Here is a 27,542-nt window from a genome sequence, read left to right as displayed (position 1 = left end):
GGTCTGCAAAGAGCTTTAAACGAGAAGTCAGAATAGATTTCATTTAACAAACTGAAATAAATACATCAAAAACCAAAACAATGATGATTGGCAATTACCGGAGAAGCAAGCAGAACATCTGGCTTGATGGCAACCAGATTGGGGATGTAAAAACTAACAAATATCTGGGGTTCTATATAGATAATAAACAAAACCATCTGGAGCAAAAAACGTACATGTCACAGAGAACCAGTGCACTTACATTTGCCTTCAGAATACTGGCAAAAAAACTGAATGGACCGTCATACAAACCTCTGCGGTGATGGCGGGCAAAATGCTGCTAACGTATGCCAATACCGCTCTACATGGCAAAGATTCAGACCTTTTAAACCGACTAATAGTCTCTACTTATAAAAATGTTTTCCTGAAACATCGGTCTGCTTCACCGGCCCAGATCCAACATGAATTTGGTCTCTTAAACGAAACTATAGGGAGAATGTACAACACAATAAAGCTTTGGTATCGGTTTAAACAGAACGCAGTGACCGCACCAATTAACAAAGCCCTTTGGACAGAAGCGGATGAGGATAAAACAAAAAAACACCATACAACCAATATCTAAATAAATCCTTGCTGACAACCTGCACGACAGAGTTATGGAATAAAAACTTGCCATATCAGTCCTTCAAACAAGCAATAAACAAGTCAGCAAAATTCCATTCACTACTGTTCGACAAAAAACATCTTCAGCTCAACGTCGCATACCTGGATGGTGATTAATAACTATAAGACCCTTGCAACAGCACCTTACTTGAGCATAACATTCTCAATCAACTTGAAGAAACAATTAATGGCTATACATTACGGGAAAATGCAGTTGATAGCGGACCAGCCAACCTGGGTGCACATATGGCCTAAATTATGTCGACTTTGCGGCAACTATGAAGAAGATTTTATCCATATAATCTGCACATGTACTAAACTTCACAATGCACAAGTCACTTTACTTAGAAAAACATTTAATGTCAGAGGTATCAGGACCTGCTGAGCTGCAATAATTTCAAGGCTAGTCCCATCGGACCCACAATTGAATTGCAAATTGATTAAATTCCTTAATGTCTTTGAACAGGCCCTGAAAACTGACTCAAAAAAAAATCCAGCTAGAAGATGGTAATGTATGACTACTCTGAAGTAAAGCCAGAGACCCAAACTTTTAAACAATAAATCAAGTCTGTTTAAATGGTTGGAACTTTTGCCAGTGCAAATAGCCAGGGATCTGGACTAATAATTACACCGTGTTTAATTAATAGCGTGTAATATTTTGTCAGCAACATACTGATGTCAAGTGTTAAAAAATGGCAAATTTTATTGATGTTTTAAATGTCTTTTATATTGTTAAGGTTTTAACTGACCAAACAATAAAACTTACTTTGACTTTTGACTTGGACTTAAAATAAATCTGACTATTTACCCAAAATATCAAATACCCTCATAGTGCCTGCTACTTGCCACAACTCAAACACTACACAAACCAATGGAATCCTCGATACTTGGGCCATAAGGCGGTGAACTCAGTTAGTGTTTAAAGGCCATGAACACAATATAAAAAGGCACAACATATCATTAGACGTTTTGTTTTCAAAGTAATATTTAATTAATCTATTTATAACTTCATCATTCCAAAACTAATTTTGTCTGTCAGACTTTCAATTGTGTATATTACTATATTTCTCGCTCTACAGGTAAAATAACTTCAAATTTGCTGGCTACTATGTACCTTTAATTCACATTATGAACCATAGTAAAAATATGTACATCACGTCTGTTAGAAAGTCCAACACTAACTATAACATTGCATGAACAAATACTAAATGGCCATGGCATGCTGCATTGATAACTCCTCTCTTTTATTCCAAATCTAGGTCTTCCTAAGAACACAACAGAATAGAAAAGCATAGTGGTGGGTTACCTTAAATGACAGTTGGTAGGCTGTATCCCATCACAACTTACTCCTCATAAATAACAATTTAAAAAGGTGTGTGAGCCAAGTATCTCATCAAGGGTCAATGTATATATATTTATCTGAGAAGCCTCACTCATACCTTTCCTTCCTCACATTATGTTACCATTTCAGCTAATCCAGTCCTAAAACACAGATGAGCATTCAAATTATGAGAAAAAGTAATGACCATATGGCCAGAAAGGAGATCTGCACGATTTCACATCTGCCATCATTTGCCATCATTAGCTGCTGTATTTCACCCAAACCTTCCAGCGAAATCCCTGTCTGCGGGACTTACATTGGTTGCGTATAGAGAGCCGTATTAAATTCAAGGCTCTCTGCTTTATGTTTAAAATCAAACAAGGCCTGGCACCTCTGTACCTGCGCTCACTTGTGTATCCTTATGCCCCTTCCCGGCACCTTAGATCAGCTTCTCAGGGTAACTACGTGATCCCTAGATTTAGACTGGTTAGAATGGGCGGTCGCTCCTTCTCTTACCTTGCCCCTAAGCTCTGGAACTCTCTCCCTGTTTCTTTAAAATTGCAACCCACTTTTACACAATTCCGTAGGGGCCTGAAAACTTGGCTCTTCTCTCAATAAACAGCTATCTCAGTCTGACCTTTCCCATCTTTGGCGCCGGGAGACCCCATTGTGGGTAGCTGTGCGCCCTATAAATTTATTTACAATACAATTCGATTTTCTACCCATAAGCAAAATGAAGAACGAGACATGGATGTTTAACTAACCAAAAGATGAGAAGACAGTTCTGTAACTTGAAATGCTTTATTTTAGGGTTACTCGGTCCCTAATCCAAGCAATGGCAATCCTTCTTATACATGATAATTAAAGCTATCAATGAAAGAACTCTTATAAGCTCAATATTGCAGAAAAACAGGACTACACACTGCACGTATAATTTAATAAAAATACAAAAGCTTTGCACGTTTCATTTTACTTAATGTCGAAAAATGCAAAAACAACTCATCTTTTCCCAAAAGAATGACTTACCTCCCCCTCCATGAATGTTTTGTGGTGTAAAAGCATGCCAGATCCTTATTTTCCCGAATAATATTCATTTTGTGCAGAAACCTAAAAGACAAAACACAGTTTACATTTAGATAGAAGGTTTGAGTAAAAATGCAAAACAAAAAACATCAGCCACTGTCAGACACACAAAGCTATCTTTTGACCCCACTCCTCTATTTTCATTTACATTGCAATCTCTAGTGAATACAGGGGACACAAATATTCCATGAACACTTGGCTCCAACTGAAAGCCAATGAAATGCACGCCTCCTACAGTATCTGCTACTTGCAGCAATAAATATAATTGGTTGCTATATGAAATGGTTTTAAGGTTGCTGAACGTATCTTGAAAAATCTCCGTATTCACTAGAAATCATTATAATATGACCAAAATGGTCATAGACTTCCCATAACAAACATTTAGTTTTAGTCTATTCAAAACAAGATCATTAATAACATTGCCTTTTTCAAATAGTCAGTAACAAGGGTCGTTTCTCAAATCATTTTTCATCTAGAAAAGCAAACTACCCCTCAACATAGTTGAACTGTACATATGCTGGAGTTGTTCAGGATTCACCAAAGAAAACGTGCCTTAAAGGGTCTACAAATTAATCCTCAACACGTTCAAAAGATGCAATTAAGCTGTGATCTTCCATAAATGTCACTTTCTGATATGAAGTACACAACACTGGATATTGTGAGCGCGAATCAGAATCTACTTCAAGGGAAATGACTTGAATTAAGGCAAAGAAATAGCTCAATAATACCAGCGCCAAACTATTAGATCTCGCGAACAGAGACTGAAGGCAAAACATAGTCTAGGGAATTCCATTGGGCCCTACTGTAAGCCATCAAACCCTTGTATTTACAACATCCTGAGTTCTGAACTCCAGCGCACATTTAATTTTTTTTTTTACTTCCGCCAAGAATACTTCATACTGATAAGGCAAGTGAGGAATTCACTGACATCAGGATGCACACCACCTTCTCTAGTTCCAAGCAAGTTCAACAAATGCTTAACAGACTATCTCGCATGCAAATGGGGAGTCCTCTGTTGACTTGGACAAAGTGGAAACCACAACACACTTTATTGAGCTAACATAGCTCTTTTTAAAATAAATGTTAAAAGCTCCACTTTTAAAGATATTTTGAGACCGAAAAATATCCACTGCACAAAGGAGGATTTTGAAAGTACCCAAGGTTTGTGGATTACACCGGAGGCAACAAAGGAAATAGCCAACACCATTTATACAGCATCTGGTACTACCTATACTATTAATTGATTCGGAGGGCATTTTCAAAATGTATTATTTGCACACTGGATTAGACGTGGAAGCAACAAAATGGAGAGAATTTCAATTGAGAATACAAGTGTTCTACTATTCTGTATTCCTAACTTTTCCAGATAACAAGTACCCCACCAGAGGTGACCAGAATTACCCCAAATGCAATGTGGAGACGTCAAGACACTAGGGGGAGTAGAGGGTGGTGTGACGTGCATGTATCACATGACATTTTCTCACACAGAATGCCCTGCAAACCTCAAACTTTGCTGAAATCACACATTTTCTCACTTTTTTTAAGGAAAGTTCTTGAACCCACGTAATCCTTACCACTCAGTGTTCTCTCACTTCTTTTGAAAATAAATGATTGCATTTATAAACTGATAATACTTGATGCCGGGTGGTCTTTTTTCCCTACTGGTAGATTCAGGGTAACCTGCGCTTCCCCCTCCACCCACTGAGACATACATAAAGACTGCTTGGGCGGGTAAGAGGGGGAAAAACTTACAGCTGAGGAGGGTCATCCTAACCAGCCTTTAAAAAATCTAAGAATTGATCCTTAGTGTCTAGTGGGATGGCTGTAGTGTCTAGTGGGCTGGCTGTGGTGTCTACTGGGCTTTAAGCCCCCCGTGCCAGATTTAGGTAAATCCTCCCCCAATCTACCTCAGTGTGAGTGAAAGACTGTTAGGCTGATTATGGGGTGAGATTTTGGTTCGATGCCTGGACGGTGCGTCAGGAATTCCATCTGCATAAAAATACAAAATAATAATATACATGGCGTCTGTTGGGCTAGTGAGCTTTATGAAGCAGGGATGGGTGGACGATTGTGGGGGGGGGGGGGGGGGTTAAACCCCTATTTGCCACACCCTGGAGGATGAGGGACCAAGGAGAGGATTTTTATTTTTATTGGGGGGTGTCACTACTTGCCCCCACAAACGTTCTCTGGTTCTAGTGGGTTTGATCTTGGGAATCGCCCTTGTGGACTGAGATATGCCTACCCCCAAGCACTGATTAAAGTCAAACCAGTCAGCGACTAATGATGTGGACTAATTTCACTTTCAATTAATGTAACAACAGCAGCCTACATGTACAATGATGAAGAAAAATGATTTTTTTAAATTTAAAAACAACAAGAAAAGAAAATCCTTGTGATGTTTATACCAAAAGGATACTCTTTAGCACTGTGGTGGATGCACTGATCATGTACCTCGCACTGTCAAAGTACTGAGGTGGACCTGACAGTTCATCTACACAGTTAAACGGTTGATATTGTGAACAACCACCATATGGTTGTCACCATCAGGCCTAGGACTAACTTAATACAGTGACAAGGAATCAGGGGTGTGGACGGCACTGCAGCACCTCCAGATTAAATTGTATTTCCATCTGGATAGTGTTTTATATCTCAAACGTGGCACTGACGTAAATTGGTGTTCAGGTAGCAGAAACACCACAGGGGAGTATTTCAATTCAATAAACTTTATTCGGCTGAATAGAGCCATAAAAGTACACAGTGCAAATACGAACAATACATGTTAAAACAAACAGTGAGAGTATAAAAACATTGGTGATGATCAATGGCGCACCCTAAGGCACAAGGGCAGAACTTCCCACTATAAGCAAATAAACGCATAATTCAGCATAAACCTCTAAAAGGTCCTGATGGAAATTGGGCTAAAAAGTGTTCCTCGTGCAGCCTAAGGTACTAAAAGCTAGCAGAAATTACTTAAAAGACCTAAAACATACGATCATATGATAAAATACGTTTGTTAAAAGCATACAATCACTACCTATCAGTAAAATCACATTACAGGCAGCAGCGTTGGGCCAATTGCGGAAAGAGAGGTTAATCAAGGTGCATAGTTCCTCTCGAGCAGACCGCAGCACGCAGGAATGAGGTAACCTGGAAACACACTTCAGCGCCTGTTAACTCCCTTAAATATTGATGCACTTGCCAGCATCGTCTCTGATTTCTAACCTTCATTAAAGGGAACCAGAAATGTTTTGGCAAATCTTATATAATAACCCCTAAAAAAGAAAAAGTGCAACATAGATTGACCAAAGGGATTACAAGGGCATGGCTGGAGAGCGAACTTATGTTGATAACCAAGAAGGAAAGACAACAAATATTTCAAAGTATCAGTCCTCGGTCCTATCTTCCTCCACTATCCCACAAATAACTGGTAAGAGGCTTTTCTGTGCACATTCGCAAATAGTTAGCAACGATGGGTTTAAGGGATTCTGCTTCCAGCCAATAACTTTGTGCCTCGGCTAATAAAAGAGTTACAAGAAAAAGTGGTTGTCCCAGACACGTCACTAGGACCTGGGTCAGGAGAAACAAGATACATGGAGTAAATGATTTTTCAAAGCCCATGAACTATAAATTAGAAGAGAGACAGGACTTCTAACCATTAATTCACAAACACGTCCCTTTCGGACTGTGGAGCCGGAAGACCAATCTTCATCCAATTCCACACTGAATTCTCCAGTGTCCCTAGGGTGTCACCCCTTTTTGGTCCTGATGAAGACCCTACTGTAAGGACTCCAATTGCCTACATTCACTCCTAGGGTCGAAACGTCAACGGCTTCACTATTTGTTTACTTTTGTGGACAACAGTGATTGATTCACCGTGTCCCCTCAATCTGTTTTTTACATTATGGTGTTGTAAATAGACTAAGCCTTTGATAAGGCTGGATTGGCTTCTTTCATGTTTAGATGTTTGTATTGCTCACTGCCCTCCGTCCTACACTTACCCCCACATCTGCACATTGTTGCACCTACCCCTCCTTCCCTTTTCGGGGCACCTCTTTACAATTGTGCTTAACGAATGTCACGTCTTGTGAACATGAGATTCCATGTTCCATATGAATAAAATATGGTTAACATGAAGAATATTGTTTGTAATTGCTTTAACAGGTGGTGTTGATGTGTACAATTTTGTCCTTGGTTTCAAATTTGTGTCCACTGGGGCCATTTTTCCTGTACCGCTCGGCTAATAAAAGGGCTTGTGCGGGCAAATAGCACTGCGTTGTCAGCATACATCAGTACAGACAAAGGAACACTTTTTATCATAGGTACATCCCAGGAACAGGCAACCAGTTTGGGTGCAAGATTATTTATATACAGAATGAATAACAAGAGTACGCACCTCTGGCAGATTATCCGATTAATAGCCATCTCATTGAACAGTTCCCCATTTTGTCCGAACGTAACCCTTGCCTTCATACTGGTATGCAGCGAAGCCAGTTAATGAACCAATGTTATGTCCAAACCTATATCCAGTAGGACTTGCCAGAGCTTCGACCGACTGATGCAGTCGAAAGCCATGGACAAGTCCATAAATGTGAGGTAGAGTGGGGTTTGTTTTACCACTGTGTATTTACACAGGACAGATTTAAATGTAAGCACTGTGGTAATTACCATTCTCCTAACACCATATTGACAGGAGTTTAAGATTTTATTGTCTTCAGCCAATTCTAGCACCCTGTTATATATAACCCTGCGAAAGATCTTTGCAGGAATGTCAATTAGGGATACTGGTCGGTAACAACCTGTCAATGACCTATCTCCATCCTTAAATATCAGGACAATGGCTGTAGATGCAAAAGAAATTGGTACATTACGATGGGTCAGACTATTAAAAACATTTGCTAACAGTGTGGCCCACAGATTAGAATTACATTTAATTCAAATAATAGGATTCCCCGTCTGGGGACTTGTTGCTAGCACTCTGCTGTATTGCAGCTGTGACTTCCTGCAAGGTTACCTGCAAAGCCAAGCCCAGGGCGCCTGGCAGTAGAGGTTCGGTGCCTGGACCGGCGTAAATCTGGGAAAAGTGCACCACCCATGTCATACCATCAATGTGGCAGCTGGTTTGGGACACGTGTCGATTGATTGACCTCCTATTGGCTACTTAACCACAGAAAAACCTGCTATTGTTAGTAGTAGCCATGTTGGCTAATGTGTCCCATTGCTTGGTGATTACTTTCTTCCAACGTCTGGCAGTCACCAATTTATAACTCATTCGGAGGGTTGCTATCTCTGCAGAATCTCTCAATTTAATTGAGGGCCTTACGCAATGCTCAGTTTGCCGACGAGCATTCATGGTCGAAACAACACAGCTCAACACACACTGCTGTGCATGGTTTGAGAAGAGACTGCTTAATGCCAAGTCACAATGCCTTAAAGGTGGCAATGATCCATCCACCCCCCCACCCCCACATTATCAGCCAAACAGTTCCAGACATGCTCCATAGTCTTAGACACAACTCCTCCTAGTGCAGGGTGTGGATCTGCAAGCCTCCAAACCAGCCCAAGGCCATCAGTAGATGCCTTCACATTGCGAAGTCTGGTATCTAAGGGAAGTGTCTTGCAAGGTGGCAAGGTGGCAGGGTAAGGGCAGCGGGGATAGGGTTATGATCACTAAAATCAGAGTTAATAGTGGTGCCATAAGCCAGTAGATCCACTAAATTACGGGACACAAAAAAACAGTCAATGAAGTACATGCTGGACCCACCTCGAAACGTGGATAACCTCAAGTCACCTATACCAGCCACATCCAATATATTAAACAGGTTAGCTGCTGATAAGTGAGCCCCCAGCTCCTTCCCTCTCTGATCTGCCCCTCCACCAGCTTGTGCCCCGGCCACTTTGCTCAGGTTTAACATGTTTGCAATTAAGTCTCCTGCCAGATACAAATACAATTGGCAACCCTTATTTGAAGCAACCATGGAGGGGGCCAGAGGGAGGAGAGGCTAGTTGGTTGAAAGATTGCTATATTGCAATGGGGCATACATGGGAAGTCTTTTGGTGATGCGAGTTACCAGAGTGGTTCGGTTTTCTAGCCTTAGATCTCTACGCATAGGCATGTGATGGCAGCTAGAAAAGCAAGAGATAAAACACATGCAAATTACATAAATTCCTTGATGCACTTTATCGATTGAGTTTCTAATGTATATACATACCCCAGAGTGAAAGAGAAGCCACCAAAGGCATTCGTGAACACACGCTGCGATAGTACCTGTTCTACATACCCCTCAGAAAAACAAGTGGGGGACCAAGAGGCACAGACCATAAGCAGTCAGCTGGGGTAAATAATCAGAGTACATCCAGGAGCGATGAAGTAACCCACAATAATGCACAAGAGAAGTGCAGCCATTGCAATGCACTTTAGGGGTAACCTGAGAACAACAGAGGAACCACCCACAGGATGCACTGGTTACAGGCAGGCAAGACGAATGCTTCACAGGGTTTGTTCAAGAGTAAAGAAACTGTAGCCCAGGGCATGCACTAGTTACAGGCAGCCAGGACAAGTGCCTGCACGGTCCACTCAAGAGCAACAAAGGAACAAACCTACAGCAGAACAATAGTTAGAGGGAGCCAGAATAAAAGCTCCACAGGGTGCTCTGCAGGCGTACTACCAGGAGTTCTACCCACGGACATGCACTAGCTGAAGCCAGTCATGGTAAATGATGTACCTAGTCTCAAACAAGAGTATTGAGGAGATACTTACAGGAATGGAGCCATGGTGAACGCACTTTAGAAGCTACTCAAAAGTGCTAGAGAAACAATCCACTTTCATTCACTGTTTACAGGCGACAAGGGCAACAGTCAGGCACGGAGGGCCATAAACATTAATGCTTATTACTAGCTTTGAAACACTACAGCTCACCAAGGAAAAAGATGCAGGCATTTCTTGTGTCACTTCAAAAGTCGCCAAATAAAACAAGCAGTTTACTTTCAAGCTATGGAAGGTAGGAAAGCTAATTATTAATAATCCAACTCAAGGGCACCCATTTCATCAACCTTAGAGTTACAAAAGAAATAAAATTAAAGCCTGAAAGGATTGAAATGTAAAATTGTCATGCAACATGCAGCTATTGACAAAGTTCATATAGCCTCACTGAGCTATATTACCAGGATTGGCGCTTGTTCTCAAAACATTACTCCGGAATCTATGCAACAAAGGTATTTAGCCACTGATGTACCTTACCCAGCCACTGATACAGCTTACCTAGAATTTAAGCACGAGACCTGCTGGTTACAGGCAATGCTGTGTAGCAGGCATGTTAAACCTCCAAGCTATTTTATGATTAATCATACTGGAGATCAAACACGGTTTTCTGTCGCATGTGTATTAAACATCTGTGCGATCCCATCATTAATATACCCTGGGAATTCTGTGGAAGTACGTAATCCTTTACAAAGAGAGCCTTAGCCCCCTGAGCTATGCTAAAATGCAGATTGTGTCCAACAAAGTAAGCCACAACAGCTTTTGAATCAGGTTTTCCTTTTTTAATTTCTTGGGAGGCAGACTTTGCAAATAAAAAATGCATATGGACTGGTAATTAGCATAAGAGTGGTAGGTGGACTATCATAGACTTGGCCTCTAATGAATTTCTCTTCAAAAGTGCCCTCTTCCTAGCTCCAGCTTTTTTTGCAACACATTCTCCACAATCATTAATCTGTGCGCTTCCAGAGTAATTATTATCCATTTCCAACATCGTAGGGTTTTAATGGTTTTGGGCAATTACAAAGCCCATAGACTCTTACCCACGTCAGAACTGAAAGCAAATTTTCACCATCTGACAATCTATTTGACTGCCTTATGTGATATAAACTTGTATTGGGAGCCTATTTCACAGCATCAGACTAGCACCTCAAGTAGAGACTCATTGCTAGACTGAACGAACAGAGCGTGACTTGTCTTCTCTTCCTGTTAAGGAAGTTTGGTCACTCTGTAAAGTTTGAATGAGGTTGCACTGCTGTGGGGAAACTTATCTTTTAGCGCTTGCAACAAAGTCACATCACAAACACTAAAAATTCACAACTTAGATTCTTCAAAGCACAAACCTTTCAAATGTCTCAAACGAAGAGTCGCTATTAAGATACCAATATTCAATTTAAGTGCTGCTTTCTATGTGCAGCACTTCTGACATCCAAGCTTCCAACTAGACACAATCTTGGGACCTACAAATATTCAGTTAAATATTTCTTATGATTGTTCTCTTTGCGAGCCTTGTTCCCCTTACGAATTGGCATGTGTTACTTTTGTGACAGTGTTACACTGGGATATATATATGGGAGCAGAAATAGTGAGCTTCAGAACAAACCTAGTCATCACAAGTACAACTTCGATCAGTGATGTGCATTTACTACATTTAGTGATCAACTGACCCTGGTTAGTTAGGATTGCTATAGCTCACCTCTATGAAATCATTTGCTTAAAGAGGCCCCATTGGAAATTCACAAACACAATTTTTGCAGTGGAATCTTTATTGCTCTATCAATTCAGGATATGAATAGGTGTCCACAATCTTGAAATTCAGTCTCAGAATAACTGGTGCTCAGCTTTCTTGTCTGAAGAGCCCAGTACTGCAATACCCATTTTGATCTTTGGCTCTCACTGAAGAACTATACAAAGGCCATGATCGAATTTACCACAAATGTATAGCTGATCCAGTAACTACCTAGGTGGACAAGGGGTGCCCCATTTTCTGAAGGACTGGTCTTGTACCTATAGACAATACTCTTTCAGTTCGGTCTACGTCTAAACGGCCGGGCTCACACTCCCCAAACATTCATAGTAACACCAGAGTGGGGAGGTCATTCTCATTCAGTCAAAGGCCATCTTTTTCCTTCTTGCACATTCAAGTCGAAACGTCCTCGCAATTTTAACATCTTCATGAAAAACAGACACTACAGAGGGTTTCAGCTATTTACTATAGTCATTTAAACTTATGTGATAATTACCATTCTGCTATGAGTGCGAGTAGATGATGTGAATAACATATGAACAAAGTGCTTTTCTTTTTGGGTCATTACATTTCGCTAACATAACATTCTAAAGGGGAAAACAACTTGTGGAAAGTGTTCGATTTGAAATACCTTTCAGGAAATGCACCAAAGTTATCCAGCACGTAGCATTACCCGATAAAATATTTTAAGAGACTTAGGGGCTGATTAGGATGACGGGCGGACGTGGCCCCAGACATGCGGCGGTCCCGCACCACTGATTATGATGCGAACGCCACCCTGGCAGTTGTATTGCGCATTTCCAACATTGCGGCGGGTGCTGCTAAGGCATGTTGTGCATTCCCATGCACAACGTGGCAGGCACCTTGCGGTGCCTGCCATCTTGTGCATGGGAATGCAGGGGGGTACCATGGGTACCCCTCAAGTGCATCCCCCCCCCCCACCCACCCCAGGGGCCCGCAACTGGCCCCCAATGCACATTCCGTCAAGCCTTTTCATGGCGGCATCGCCTCCATGGAAAGGCCTTACAAACAGGCATCATAATATGGATATGCCCCAGCTCCGCTCGGCAATTGTAACGATTGCCGACAGCCAGAAAACCGGCGGACGGACTTTCCGTCTGCCGCGATACCCCCCGCCATAATAATATGGCAGGGGGTAAATCAAGTGGAGATGGCTGGCGGATCGCACCGCCGGCCTGGCGGTGGCGGTCCGCACGCCATCATAATCATCCCCATAATGTGGGAAATTAGTTTTATATACAACATCCTCAAGTTGGAGGAACGAAGGAAGGATCATGCACAATAACCCTCATGAGCTCCAAATATCGGTAATTTGTACCCGTTATCATGAGCACCTCTGATCCAATGATACAAAGCCATGGCAAGGAATAGAAATGTATCATTCATATTCCTACCTGGCTGAAAAGATCACGCTCCTTTATATGGGTGTACATCTACATTACGACTGAACTCAGCAACAGTGTACATCCGCGGAGAAGGCAAATTTGGTTTGGACCAAGAAACATTTACAGTTTCAAGCCCTTCGTTATAATGTGCTGGGGCTTTGGTCCCTACTCCACAGTTCAGATGTATATAGTAGTAGAAATCGCACAGCAGGCTTAAAATATAGGTGGAAGAAGTAACCTCTGCTCATAACGCAGAAAAGTGCTTCCACTTCGGTGCATAATTATTGTTGGTGACTTAAGTACAACATGCCAAAGCTGTCCTCGGAAGGGACATGTCGACGCCATAACATTACACTACACTTGCTTTTCTTATTACAACATGATGTTATGTTCAAGCGGATATATACATAAAAGAACGCATAATACTTAGAACCATGTCATTTAATGCTATTTAACATCCAAAAACAAATAAACAAAACCATAAAATGATCCTTTCAAGAAAAGCTTCATGTATGAACAAGATGAACCAGCGCCCACAACTAACATACACAGCAATTAATATGAGCCACAAGTAAATGCAGGGCTGCTGACAAGTGTGGGTGGGAAGAAAAGCAATGCCCCTTTTGTAGATGTTGGAGTACAAAAGGAAAGACACACTCTGGTAAGGAAGAATTCAACCCCTCATTGTACTATTGGAGGAATTTGAAATTAGGATCACAAATGTTTTGACAATGAAATGGAAGTATTCAGAAGGAAGGTTCCAGTCACTGGTCCCCTAGAAAACTGAAATAGGGCGATCTATTTGTATTACCAAGTTTAACTAGATTAGATAGGGCACAAAGTTCATATAGGGACAAAGAGCTCCTACAGTAATGTCATTTTGCCCCAGCGGTGCACAGAATATTTACAATACTTTTACATTCACATTTGTACTTTGAACTTCTCTCTACAGCCTGTGTTAACTCTTTCTAGGAAGGCCCATGGCAGAGCGGGTTACAAAAAGAAAATGATTAGATCTCCTCAGAGATATTTTTAACCAAAGGCACGTCATTGCAAAAATGTTTTTACAAGGATTTTCGGGAGCCTTTAGTCTGTCAACCATAACACAAATGCAGCTTCAAATTATTTGTGTCAGGGATTTAAGGACCCCCCTTAGACAACCTCCACTGACAGCTATAACATCCCCCATAGACAACTATAGCACCCGGTAAAGAACATTCATCCCAGTTATTCTTGTAGTTATTTCCAATAATTTATTTTAGGAATTACCTAGCAGTTAGTTATCTTCACTGCTTTCCTCAGCGCCTGATGGGAAAAACCCAGAACTGGATAGAGAAAATTGCAGCATTTGTTGCACTCACAGGTCATGACCGAAGCCACTGCCCTGTGCCGTCTTTGCGTAGCCTGCATAGGCAAGGTAATGCTTTATTGTATATGGTTGTTTAAAACCTTTACAATATAAAAAAAAAGGATTCAATTAATAAGACAGAGGTCAAGTTCATACATGTTAAGACAATAAATCCAGCAGTAAAAAGCGTACTAAGGCCTCAGAGTTAAAATAAAGTACGAGTACAGTTAGACAGCCTATTTTACAGAGTAAGATGTGCAGTAAATTGATCCTTGTTACCAGCAGAGTGGTAATCTAGTAAAGTGCCAGTGCAATAAGAGCATTTATGAGTTGAGAAAGTGCCAATACAATAAGAACATATTTGCGTTAGGTACTTGACATGGGAGGCAGATTAAGTGGGTAGAGAGTGCATCATCCTGTGCCCAACATGCAAGGTGACGGAAGGGTCAGTAGGCCTGGGCTAGCTAAAGGTAGCTCCTACGGCAAGCTGCACACAAGTACAGGCCATTCCCTTCAGGCATTCTGCCAACTCTGTGGCTAAAGCCCCCCATGGGCAAGGCCGAAGGCATTGCTGCATCGCTCTGTGAACATGAGTTGGTTGGAGGTGTGGCTGAAAAATACCTCCCTTACCTGCCAAACATGAAATGTTGGCACAGGCTGTTGTCAAAGACATAACTCTACAGCCAGCAGGTACGGAGAGCAGGGGACATGGGCAATAGGGTAGCCAAACCCATGCCCTCAGCATGGTGCACAGAAGGCTAGGGTAAAAAACATTTTAGGTACTTGCATAGATCACAAAATAACCAAAAGATTTTTAACCAAACCTTCAGTCCTAACTTCAATCGTTCCAGATGTACCAGAATGGGGAGTAATAGCCAGCATCATCTAGCCGGGACCTTAATGAGGATTACATAATCTCTTCTTAGTATTGAAAGAGACCTATAAGAGGCTCTCGCCCTGGTGTCACAGCATTGTTGGGCAACGAAGTGATCAGGACACCATTGTTTGAGTCTGCCATGCATTTTTGGCAAGTTATTTTTCTAAATACACTTTATGTACATATTCATTAGATGAGCGCAATCGTCAGAAAAATTCTAAAAGTGCTGATCTACTTTACCATCTGCTAATAAGTTTAACGGTCAGAGACAGTGGGATGTGCTGACCAATCAGAAAACAGACGCCTGTTACTGGCTGCAATAACTTTTCGACCTATGCATTTGTTCACAACCATAATTTTTACAATGAAATTATAAAGAACCTTGGAAACAGTTAACTACCATTTATTCACTCCTATTTATTATTCAGGACAACTCACTCGAGTATTTAATATATAAAAGACAACGATCACTGCATAGTGGTCCTCTCCAGTTAGTGTTTGTAATCACATGAAAGACTTTACCACAAACAGTGGAAATCGACTTTGATCTTTCCTAAAAACCATTTGAGCACACCGTTTGTAAATAAAGACTTTGTATTAAAGAGAGCTCTAAATAACAATTCAATGTCACTAGATTGGAGAGATCACAGTGGTAAACTTAGTTAGAAAAAACTAAAAACTGTCAAAAAAAATGACTGCAAGTAACACAGAAAAGTAAGGACAAGCAAGAAACACTGGCCAAGCCAATAGGTCTGGGTTTAATGGGCTAACACAAGAAGGATTAGCACATTAGAGCGATACACACAGGAAGGAGTCAGCGGAAGCGGACAGAAAGAGCAATCACTGTAAAGATTCCCTAATGCAATTCAACACATGAATTCAAGTGGAGGTTGAAGAATACACCTGCGAGAAAGAAGGACTGCCGTGGGCTTAACAGTGTCATTGACAAGGTCTCAAACCAATGGCTGAAGGAGGCTTGTCAAATAAATCCAATGTTCTAAAAGGATGGACACAAAACTGACTTGAGGTAGACTGTAGCAGTAGGATATGCAACTCAACTGTGGTAACAGGTTCTCAAGGCGATCAAAAAGTAATACATTGCATGATGGGAAGAAGCCTCTGTCAGGCACCCTGCAAAATTGCAGGTAATTTTAAACAAATACATATGTTACTGAAGTCTTTTACAATTGCTGTATCAGTGATGGTCATTCTGATGTGTGGCTCAACTGATATTCTTAGTTCAGTTTTCTTTTGCTTGCTTTGTGATGTTTATCGCAAGATTCCGTTTACTCTATGATGGGTATCATTTACAATTTGAGTCTGAGGGACCGGAGTTGAAAGCTAAGAATAATTTACTAGCGTACTAAAAATACTTACAAGCTAGAACCACGTACAGTGCATCTTTTGCCTTTGATAATGTGTATTCCAAAAATGTTGGATAAACGGATCTTACAGCCATGTTGAATAAAAACTTTAAAAGGGGGGATAGATTGCAGAACTAGGACATTACAGTGTTTGCAAACCACATGGACAAAAAAAAGCTATTTTCTTCTATACTGAAATTCAGGTAGCCAGGGTTGCAGGCAACATGAAAGGACCTTTTGTCAAAAGTTGCTGTTGCCTGCTACATTGCCCAACCGCAGCACCAGTCAATGCAGTAGTGGAAAGAGGAATAATGTTGAGCCAGCATTGAAGCTTAAAAGTCCACATGGACATTCCCTAAGAACAAGCAGTGCTACCAATTTCAGTTCCAGTGTGGAGCATAGCCTGCTGCTACCCCTAAACCTCATATCAGAAGGGAGAACCTTCATGTTCCTGGGTATGTACTTTTGGCACACTACTGGAGAAAGAGCAATAGAGGCTATAACAGTATGAAATGAAATGCAGGACTATGAACAGGCCTTATCACTTGTTAACAACAACCATTATTCTGCATATGTCATCACAACACTGGGTGTCACACCTAAAATGTGTATGTATTGAGTCATTGGCCCTGGAAGCCTCTGCGTACAAGGTCATGTTCTGGTTATATTCACCCAACCACACCAGGAGGAGTATGGTTTTGGAACCCTCACTTCTGTTGCACAGATGTATATGTATTGTCAAAGGAAGTCGGTCAAGTAAATACGTCTAATATGTTTAAAAGGTGTTTGGTTTAATTTCAAACAACTACAAATATATTGGGGTTCCTCTGGAAAAGTATGGAGTTCCTAAAGGGACAATGCAATCAATTATACTAAAAGATTCTTAGGAAACTATGGATATCAGTATACCGGTTGCATAATACTCTATTGTTATTGGGGCATCCTGACCAAAGAACCCAGAGTATAATCAAAAACAGTACGTTTATTGTATCAAAAAACAATTCATTAATGTATATTTATATCTATATACAAAATATACTTTATGCTTCTTCTAAAACATACCATCCATGCTGTTTATCATACATATCTCAATTATACAATCATACATCCGCATTCAACAGTGCATCACCATTATGTGATATCTCAATATCCATATGTCGATGTAACATGCCTTTCTGTTTTTAACACTGGTCAAGGCTTATATAAATGGTAGTCAATAAAAAAAAAAGTTCTTGTATTAGATATTTGTTTATAGTCCAGAGTCCTTATTCTTCAATTTGGTGAATTAACAGTAACTATACATTGTGTTCGTCTTTCTACAATGCACAATATTGAGACCTTGAGGGCTGTATAAAGCATTTGTTTTTATCTATAATGGCTGAATGATCTAATCTCTTGAAGCAAAAATGGGCTTGTGGAAGCAATTTTAGATATTTATTGATATCAATACACTACAGCATCACATGGAAAGCATGAAAAAGAGACCAGGTGAAAAAGTGAAAGACCTGGATAGACTAGCCTTGCAATTTCCAGGAGACATGCCCCAGGCACAACCGCTAGCTGGTGTAGTTCCTGAAGATGAGGAAGAAGTACTCCCTGCATTCCAGAGTTTAAGGGAACTTTGAAAAAGTGATGAGCCATGGTAATGGGATGTGCTGACTGGCTAGCTGCATACATAGGTTTGTTCTATGGCAGATGTTCTTAACCTTTTGAGTTCTGTCAACCTCCAGTTAATCCTTACTGGAATAATGGAAACCACCACTGAGTGATTATTAAAATCTGGGGATCCCGGTCCAAGCAATTTCAATTATTAGAACCCCAAAACTACTAACACAAATACAGAAACAAGCATTCATCAAACAAATACACAAATTATGAAATATTGTATTCAATTTGTAAATATCAAACAAATCAAAAATGTTATTGGACAGGTGTTGGAAAACCACTCCCACACTAGAAGGGGTGGTGGTGGTCTTCCTGACACACTGTGGTAGCTTGGCTCGAGTGGTCAGGAATCAGGCTCCGTGCTAAGCATACAACATACCCAAACAATAACCATGCGTGCATCCGTTCCAAAAACGACTCTACACCGTAAAAATTATGAAAATAACTTTCTTTATCTGCTTTTTCTCTTAGTTGCTGATTGGAGAAAATAAATAACAATCACAATATACAAGCTTTTTAGAAAGTGCAGGACAAATAAATACTGGCTTACTGATTCAATAAATAGGGGTGATCATAAATACTGAAGGCATAAATAAAAGTGCAATACAGACAGGCAATTAAATATTCTGAGGCAATAAATACTGTAACCAATAAATATTGTGCATCAATAAATACAGTGGAACAATAAATAGGTTAAATACAATAAATACAGTGCCCCTAATAAATACTTAAAAGCTGACAGTGACACTCATAGAATCAGATCACTTTTGAATTCCTAAGGGCTGATTTGGCCCAGGCACAGCTTGTGGGGATGTGGAAGGCTTGGGGGTGTCTACTCCCTGGCTTGGTCAAGGCTGAGGCCTAAACTGAGGTAGATAAAGGGGGGGAAATACCAGAGACCTGGCTCTCTCTCTCCACACAACTTCTCTAGATTAGTCCCAGTTCACCCCTGGCACAGTCAGGTTGGTTCCAGCACCTCCCTAGCCCCTTAGAGCAGTCTCTCAGGTCTCCACAGGGCCTTAGGCGCCCTCTACTCCACTTACTGCCCTTTTTCTGATGCTCCGACGCCGCTGGAGTCGTGTCGATGCCGTGAGGCGGTTCCAGATCGACGTCGGCGGCCTCGGCACAATGTCAGTTCTTTGACGACGCCGGCGGCGGCTCCGGTCTCGACGTCAGCGGCCTCGGTTCGATCTCGGCCTCCGATTCGATGGCGTCGGGCAGTCTTACTCGATGTCTACTTCGGGCGGCTCCGGTCCGATGGCGACCTCGGCTTCGATGACGTCGGCCGGCCTTGCCTCGATGTCGACTTCCGGCGGCTCCGGAGTGCGATCCTCACTCCCGACCTCCGGTGCTCCTCACAGGTTTCCGGCGACTCCGGAGTGCGACCTCCACTCCCGACCTCCGGCACGATTCTCACAGGTTCCGGCGACTCCGGAGTGCGATCCTCACTCCCGACCTCCGTTACCCCTCACCTCGGTCTCCGACGACTCCGGAGGGCGGACTTCACTCCTCCGATGACGCCGCTCACTCGACCTCGGGTGACTTCCTCCTCGACCTCTGGTATTCCTCACGACCTCTGACGGCGCCCTCTCTCGACCTCTGGCGGCTCCGGGTACGACGTCTGCTCTTCCAGTCAGCGCCGCTTCTCCACCTCGGGCTCCAGGTCTTAGGCTACTCGACGTCGGACTTCAGGGAAACCAGCTTCCAGGTCAGGATCTTGCTGTTCTCTTGTTTCTAAGGCCTGTTCCTGCTGTCCAGGTCCTCAGGATGGTTTTTCTAACTTCTTCCCACACAGGGCTCTAGGCTGGGCTTCGTCAGTAGGGACTAGTATCAAGGTTGGGTTTATGGACCCCACTCCAGGCACAAGTTTCCACCCCTGCTGCTTCACTCCTTCCTCCTTCACGCTTGTGCTGCTCACTCTTCACCAGTCAGGTGCCAACTGCCAGCTCCAACTGCCAACTCTCCCTCTTAGCTTCCCAACATTCTAAACCGCCTCCAACTGTCACAGGGTTCTGGAATGTTCTGGAAGGTGCTAGCAGGTTCCAGTGGATGCTGGTGATGTCACAGGTGGCCACCATTTTGTGCTCCAGGCCCTCAGACAGAAGTTTCAGGGGTAGCTAAAATGGCTCCCTGAATCTGCAGCAACACGAAAAAGTCTGGTGGTTCCCAAAAAGGAAAAATTCAAACAGGGTTTGAGGCAAAGGTGGGACAAAATAAATAATGATGAGGAGGGACCACCCAAAGGGCTGACAGGTCTAACAACAGGCAAGGTAGAAGCTTCTCTAAATTCAAATGAGGCCACTCACAGAACTTACTATAATATGTCTGACTGCTCTTCTGAATTAATCTGAGGATAGCAACTTAATTTTTAGCCTCAAATTTCAAACTCTTCCACATTTACATAACTTTTTAGCATTTTAACTGTTACATGTTTCTTCTTTGTTTTTATACACCTTATTAATCTATTACTATTTTTTCATTTTCTAAACAGCCGCAGACCCCCAAAATAGGAGTCACAGATCCCAAGGGGTCCCCGGACCACAGGTTAAGAACCGGTGTTCTAAAGTTTTCTATGATGAGTTAAAACATGAGAATGTCAATAGGCACTGCAATCTGGGACACGTTTTGCCATGCTATTGCAATTGCAGTTGTTTGGCTATGAAAATAGTCCACAGCGTATCCAGTTGCAAAGAGCAAGTGGTTCAAGAGGACACAGCACTCGTAGATACCAGCAAGTTAGACCACCTAAGCAGAATGGAATGTGAAGGAAAAGGAAGATGCTGTACTCCGAGACTCTTGACAGGCCCTGTTCAGATACGACCTGCTGGAAGAACCCAACTCACATAAGTTAAGGGTCATGGATATCGGATTAGGTGGTGGAGTATACAGTTGAGTCACAAAGGTACATTCCAAACTTCACCACTGAGTAAAACATGTCTAGGAGAGTGGTATATTTACTGATTGCTCAAACTCCTCTTTCCTGTTTCATCTTGTAGCTCTGAATTAAATTTCAGGACCGCAAATAGGATAAAGAAAGAAAAAAAGAAAGTTATCTTGAACACTATACATCTATAGGCATGCTCCTAGGTAATTTTTAAGACATTGCCACAATGAAGTCAAGGTTTTCAACTGAGCCTAGGAAAGCATTAAGCTCCAGGCTCCTCTTTGACCAAGCCATTTCTCCTCTTTGCCAGTTAATCTCAGATCATTGATCACATACAAAATCTTAGCATTTGTCTAATCCAGTGGTTCCAGGACCCTCCTGTGTAAAGCAATAATTGTGAACACAGAGGAAAAAAATAAAGAAGTTTAGGGAAAATAGTGATTATGAACACTTAACAGCCAATGCAAAAAAAAAAAAAAAAATCACCTTGTGCAATAAGGCCGCACGGCACAGCCACCCTCATGTGGACATGCGAATCCTGTTCCTAAGGCAGTCTGAAGAAAGTAATTGGAGTTTATTGAACAATGGGTTCTTGTGACATTAAAACCTGATACAGTGCGTGACAAAAGGAACATCTTCCTGCAAACCATCCAGTGTCTCTAAATTTGAAAACAAGGAGATAGATTAGTATATAATCCTAGGGTATTGTCCTATGTTTGTGAAATAGCATGATTCTCTTGGAACACAACTGATACCCATCAGAGACGTGTACATTTGTGTGAGTGGCACGGTGTGTGAGATTTGGAGTGAATGTGTTAGAGCATTTGCATAAATGATTAAAAGATGGAGCAAATTTGTGAAAGAGTAATTTGAGTCAAAAGTTGAAATGAAAAAGCAATCAAGGGTCCCGCCTCATGGTTTAATCACAGGTGTTTGCAGGCTTTGAGGAGGCTAAAAGCAGCCCTGAAACAGGTGCCACGGGAGAAGGATAGAGTGTCCTTGCGCCAACGCCTTTATAAAGAGATGCTGAAAGAGCGCAGGCTCCACCTACAAAAGTAGGCTTGGGAGGACTTAACCAATCAGCGAATTGAGAGATTCATCCTTATTTTGGAAAATCATCAATAGCCCATGTTTTGCAGACCCAATCAAACCGTCCGTGTGCCATCACATCATGCCAGATCAGTGGGTGTCCCATTATGAAAAAGTTTACAATGTAGGCAGCCAAGGCTACCGATGCGTGGACATACCTTCCTGCCTGGATGTTTCCCCCATTAGTTTTTCTCTGGAGGAGGTATCCTCAAATATCGAGTTGTTGACACTAAACAAGGCCCCCTGACTGCATAACGCCGGACCTTTTCCGTGACTACATCGTGGTTTGGGCTCCTATATTGACCCAAGTCTTAAATATAGCAGCCTCCAAGGAGATTTTGCCCTCCTGATCCACTGCCATTATAGTAGCAATTTTTAAACAAGCATTGGCATAGCCAATAGGTCTCGCTTTTGGGAGCTTATAAGTATTTAGTTATGCAGCACAATATCCTTGGTGAAATAACATCAACTGTTGCATGGCTAAAAACGTATAAGGTCCCAAAGGCGAGACCTATTGGCTATGCCAATGCTTGTTTTTAGAGGCCTGGCATGCAGTTTGAAATGTAGGCTGGTAAGAAAGGTGCCAACCCGAGGGGCAAGGTCTTGAGAGAAATAAGATAGGAAGAGAGGGGAGTTATAATGAGATAGCACAAATAGAAAGATGAAGCACAGAATGACAGGTCAGGTAAACAAAGTAGCGAGGCAGATAGAGCCGGTGGGATGAAAAATAGAAAGATATGAGAAGTAGAGAGTAAAGAGGTGCAGATGAGGTAGAGAGATGAGGCTAATACAAAGGAAGAGAGAGAGAGAGAGAGAGAGAGAATGAGAGAGAGAATGAGAGAATGAGAGAGAGAGAATATGAGAGAGAGAGAGAATATGAGAGAGAGAGAATATGAGAGAGAGAGAGAATATGAGAGAGAGAGAGAGAAAGAGAGAATGAGAGAGAGAGAGAGAGAATGAGAGAGAGAGAGAGAATGAGAGAGAATGAGAGAGAGAGAGAATGAGAGAGAGAGAGAGAGAGAGAGAGAGAGAGAGAGAATGAGAGAGAGAGAGATAAGGCCGATGTATTAAACGAGCGAGACATTGGAAGCAGAGGGAGTGAACGGAAACAGTGAAGGAGATAGAAAGAGAGATGAAAACAATGTGAGTGATAGATGGAGTGGAAGAGGTAGAGAGAGCATTGTAGAGAAATAAATACAATAATGGGAAAGGTGAGGAAAAGAGGACATCAATAAAAAGAGAGACATAGAAGGCCAATAGATGAGGTAAATTGAGAGGCTAGATAGTGTGCGAGTTGTAAGGCAGAAAGATGAGGCAGTGAGTTGTGAGGCAGAGAGAGAAATGAAAGAATGGTGAGGTAGAAAGAGGCATACGAGAGTTAGAGAAAAGTAAGGTATAGATGGCAAAAATGATAGAATGGGTAAGATAAAGAGAGATGAAATTACGAGGGAGGTGAAGTAAATGGAAGAGAAATGAAGGGGGATGAGATGCAAACAGAGCAGAAAGAGGAGAAAGGAGAGAGAGAGTGGGGGGGAGCGGGGGGAGAGAGAGGGGGGGAAAGAGAGAAAGAGAGGGGGGAAAGAGAGAATGAGGGGGGAAAGAGAGAATGAGGGGGGAAAGAGAGAATGAGGGGGGGAAAGAGAGAGAAGAGAGGGAAGAGAGAGAAGAGAGAGAGAGGGAAGAGAGAGAAGAGAGAGAGAGGGAAGAGAGAGAGAGAGGGGGAAGAGAGAGGGGGAAGAGAGAGAGAGAGGGGGAAGAGAGGGGGAAGAGAGAGAGAGAGAGAGGGGGGAAAGAGAGAGAGGGGGGAAAGAGAGAGAGAGGGGGAAGAGAGAGGGGGAAGAGAGAGGGGAAAGAGAGAGGGGAAAGAGAGAGAGAGAGAGAGAGAGAGGAGGGGAAGAGAGAGGAGGGGAAGAGAGAGGAGGGGAAGAGAGGAGGGGAAGAGAGAGGGGGAAGAGAGAGGGGGAAGAGAGAGGGGGAAGAGAGAGGGGGAAGAGAGAGGGGGAAGAGAGAGGGGGAAGAGAGAGGGGGAAGAGAGAGGGGGAAGAGAGGGGGAAGAGAGAGGGGGAAGAGAGAGAGGGGGGGAAGAGAGAGAGAGGGGGGAAGAGAGAGAGGGGGGAAGAGAGAGAGGGGGGAAGAGAGAGAGAGGGGGGAAGAGAGAGAGAGGGGGAAGAGAGAGAGAGGGGGGAAGAGTGAGAGTGAGAGTGAGAGTGAGAGTGAGAGTGAGAGTGAGAGTGAGAGTGAGAGTGAGAGTGAGAGAGAGAGTGAGAGTGAGAGTGAGAGAGAGAAAAAAAGCACTTGAGGAGAAGAGAGGGGCAGAGAGCTGACCAAGAGATAGAATCGGAGAGAGGTGGCAAGTTGAGGTCATGAGCGTTAAGTGCTGTGGGGCACTGAGGTTTATTGAAAGAGGTGTGACGCACAGAGAGAGTTTAAAGGTAGAGCAATAGTGTGGTAGGTACGTAGCCATTCATAAATAGACAGGTAAAAAAGGAGTATTTAGGTAAAGAAATGAGACATGGGACAGAAAGGTGCGACAGAGAAAGAAATGTATTGGGTGGTATGGAGAAGTGACAGCTAGTCACAGAGTGTGGTATGTAGAGAAGTAAGTTAGAGAGAAGGGTAGGGATTTAGTCTCTGGTCAGGTAAAGAGAGTTAACTTACAACAAGCGAGGAAGAGGAAGAGATGAAGGAGGGAAATGTGAGTAGAGGTGGGAGGTAGAGAGGCAAAGAACAGGAGCTAAGAGTAAGTTAATGGGAGGCAGACAGAAAGTGGAGAGGTAAAGAAGGGTTAGCAATGCGGGGAAATGGATGATAGAGCAAGATGTAGGTGAGGTAGAGAAAGAGGGGGATAGAGAGGTTGAGAATTGTGGGATAGGTAGAGAAAGGACGAGTCAGAAGGGGTAAGGGGAAGATGGTAACACATAGAAAGAGAGAACAAGAAAGAGCGAGAGATAGTCTTCTGTTTTGATCACTTTAACAGGGTGGGCCTTAAAAGATGGGGGCCTTCGGCAATCGGCGAAGAAGCCCGCCCATGCCTTAAAACAGGCTTAAAGGTCATTACCTCTAAAGGGGAATTTTACAGCACAAATATATTTTGGGAAAAAAGCCATATGTTTTTATTTCCTTTAAGTTTTCCCAACATTGAATAAAATCAAGTCACTGGCTTATATGACATTTCACATAGGAGAAAGATATACCTACATAGTGACAAGACACTTCCCACCCTCCACTCACGGATTGCAAAATACGTCAGTAACAAACAGAGAGAATAACTGTGTGCATAGCTGAGGACAACCTGTCTCCTCCTTCTGTGCCCAAATACATCTCTTACAACTCCGAATCCTCTCAGATTTATGCATCTGCCTATTCCTACTATCAAAGGGCCAAGTGACCTGGGACAAGCCAAGGCTAGTGATCCCTTCTTTAAATGTATAAGTAGAGATTTTCACAATGTGTCAGATTTACTATCCCGACACCTCAAGTCCCATGACAGTCTTTCCATAGGAAACAGCTTCTGTAGAGCAAGCGTGAGAGGAAAAGAGGAAGTGCGAGCAAAGAGAGCTAGAGAGAGAGAGAAAGAGAAAGAAAAAGAGAGATTGGAAAGTAGGCAGAGAAAAGGAAGTGAGAGAGACAGAGGCGGAGAGAACAACAGATAAGAGGAAAGACAGAGAGAAAGACAGGAAGAAGACATGCGCAGAGACGAAAGTGAAAGAGGATGAGAGTGAGAGGGGTGAAACAGAAGCTCAGAGAGACAAGCGTGTGCGCCTCGCGCTGAAAGATTACAAAAAACAAAGTCGTGCAGGCCGCAGCGGGAGAGAGAGGCAGAGGGGTGCACCCGCAAGTGGTGCGCATGTGCTGGGGAGAGCTCTTTTTCAAAGCACATACTCGTGCTTGTGGTGCACCGCTGCGCACTCCCGCAAGCTGTATGCTGCCTGTTAGACCTGTCAGCCCTTTGGGTGGTCCCTCCTCATCATTATTTATTTTGTCTCACCTTTGCCTCAAACCCTGTTTGAATTTTTCCTTTTTGGGAACCACCAGACTTTTTCGTGTTGCTGCAGATTCAGGGAGCCATTTTAGCTACCCCTGAAACTTCTGTCTGAGGGCCTGGAGCACAAAATGGTGGCCACCTGTGACATCACCAGCATCCACTGGAACCTGCTAGCACCTTCCAGAACATTCCAGAACCCTGTGACAGTTGGAGGCGGTTTAGAATGTTGGGAAGCTAAGAGGGAGAGTTGGCAGTTGGAGCTGGCAGTTGGCACCTGACTGGTGAAGAGTGAGCAGCACAAGCGTGAAGGAGGAAGGAGTGAAGCAGCAGGGGTGGAAACTTGTGCCTGGAGTGGGGTCCATAAACCCACCCTTGATACTAGTCCCTACTGACGAAGCCCAGCCTAGAGCCCTGTGTGGGAAGAAGTTAGAAAAACCATCCTGAGGACCTGGACAGCAGGAACAGGCCTTAGAAACAAGAGAACAGCAAGATCCTGACCTGGAAGCTGGTTTCCCTGAAGTCCGACGTCGAGTAGCCTAAGACCTGGAGCCCGAGGTGGAGAAGCGGCGCTGACTGGAAGAGCAGACGTCGTACCCGGAGCCGCCAGAGGTCGAGAGAGGGCGCCGTCAGAGGTCGTGAGGAATACCAGAGGTCGAGGAGGAAGTCACCCGAGGTCGAGTGAGCGGCGTCATCGGAGGAGTGAAGTCCGCCCTCCGGAGTCGTCGGAGACCGAGGTGAGGGGTAACGGAGGTCGGGAGTGAGGATCGCACTCCGGAGTCGCCGGAACCTGTGAGAATCGTGCCGGAGGTCGGGAGTGGAGGTCGCACTCCGGAGTCGCCGGAAACCTGTGAGGAGCACCGGAGGTCGGGAGTGAGGATCGCACTCCGGAGCCGCCGGAAGTCGACATCGAGGCAAGGCCGGCCGACGTCATCGAAGCCGAGGTCGCCATCGGACCGGAGCCGCCCGAAGTCGACATCGAGTAAGACTGCCCGACGCCATCGAATCGGAGGCCGAGATCGAACCGAGGCCGCTGACGTCGAGACCGGAGCCGCCGCCGGCGTCGTCAAAGAACTGACATTGTGCCGAGGCCGCCGACGTCGATCTGGAACCGCCTCACGGCATCGACACGACTCCAGCGGCGTCGGAGCATCAGAAAAAGGGCAGTAAGTGGAGTAGAGGGCGCCTAAGGCCCTGTGGAGACCTGAGAGACTGCTCTAAGGGGCTAGGGAGGTGCTGGAACCAACCTGACTGTGCCAGGGGTGAACTGGGACTAATCTAGAGAAGTTGTGTGGAGAGAGAGAGCCAGGTCTCTGGTATTTCCCCCCTTTATCTACCTCAGTTTAGGCCTCAGCCTTGACCAAGCCAGGGAGTAGACAC

The 27,542-nt window shown here is 43.3% G+C and overlaps 1 protein-coding gene across 5 annotated transcripts in view; it reads right to left on the bottom strand.

Annotated features, from left to right (window-relative positions):
• The window catches only part of DNAJC13 (DnaJ heat shock protein family (Hsp40) member C13), a 1,667,846-nt gene that overhangs the window by 1,576,176 nt on the left and 64,128 nt on the right, over nucleotides 1-27,542 (bottom strand). For all 5 annotated transcript variants that reach the window (XR_014970022.1, XM_085630673.1, XM_085630671.1 and 2 more), the window contains exon 2: nucleotides 2,990-3,070. Coding sequence is in view for 4 of the 5 variants with exons in the window: in XM_085630673.1 (XP_085486799.1) it covers nucleotides 2,990-3,057 (68 nt within the window). In the remaining variant the exon portion in view is untranslated. The remainder of the gene's footprint in view (nucleotides 1-2,989; nucleotides 3,071-27,542) is intronic.

Source organism: Triturus cristatus, chromosome 10 (assembly GCF_964204655.1).
Source record: "Triturus cristatus chromosome 10, aTriCri1.1, whole genome shotgun sequence".
NCBI classification, from domain to species: Eukaryota; Metazoa; Chordata; class Amphibia; order Caudata; family Salamandridae; genus Triturus; species Triturus cristatus.
The sequence above is the reverse complement of the archived record's forward strand: the minus strand, read 5'-3'. Positions and strand labels throughout refer to the sequence as shown.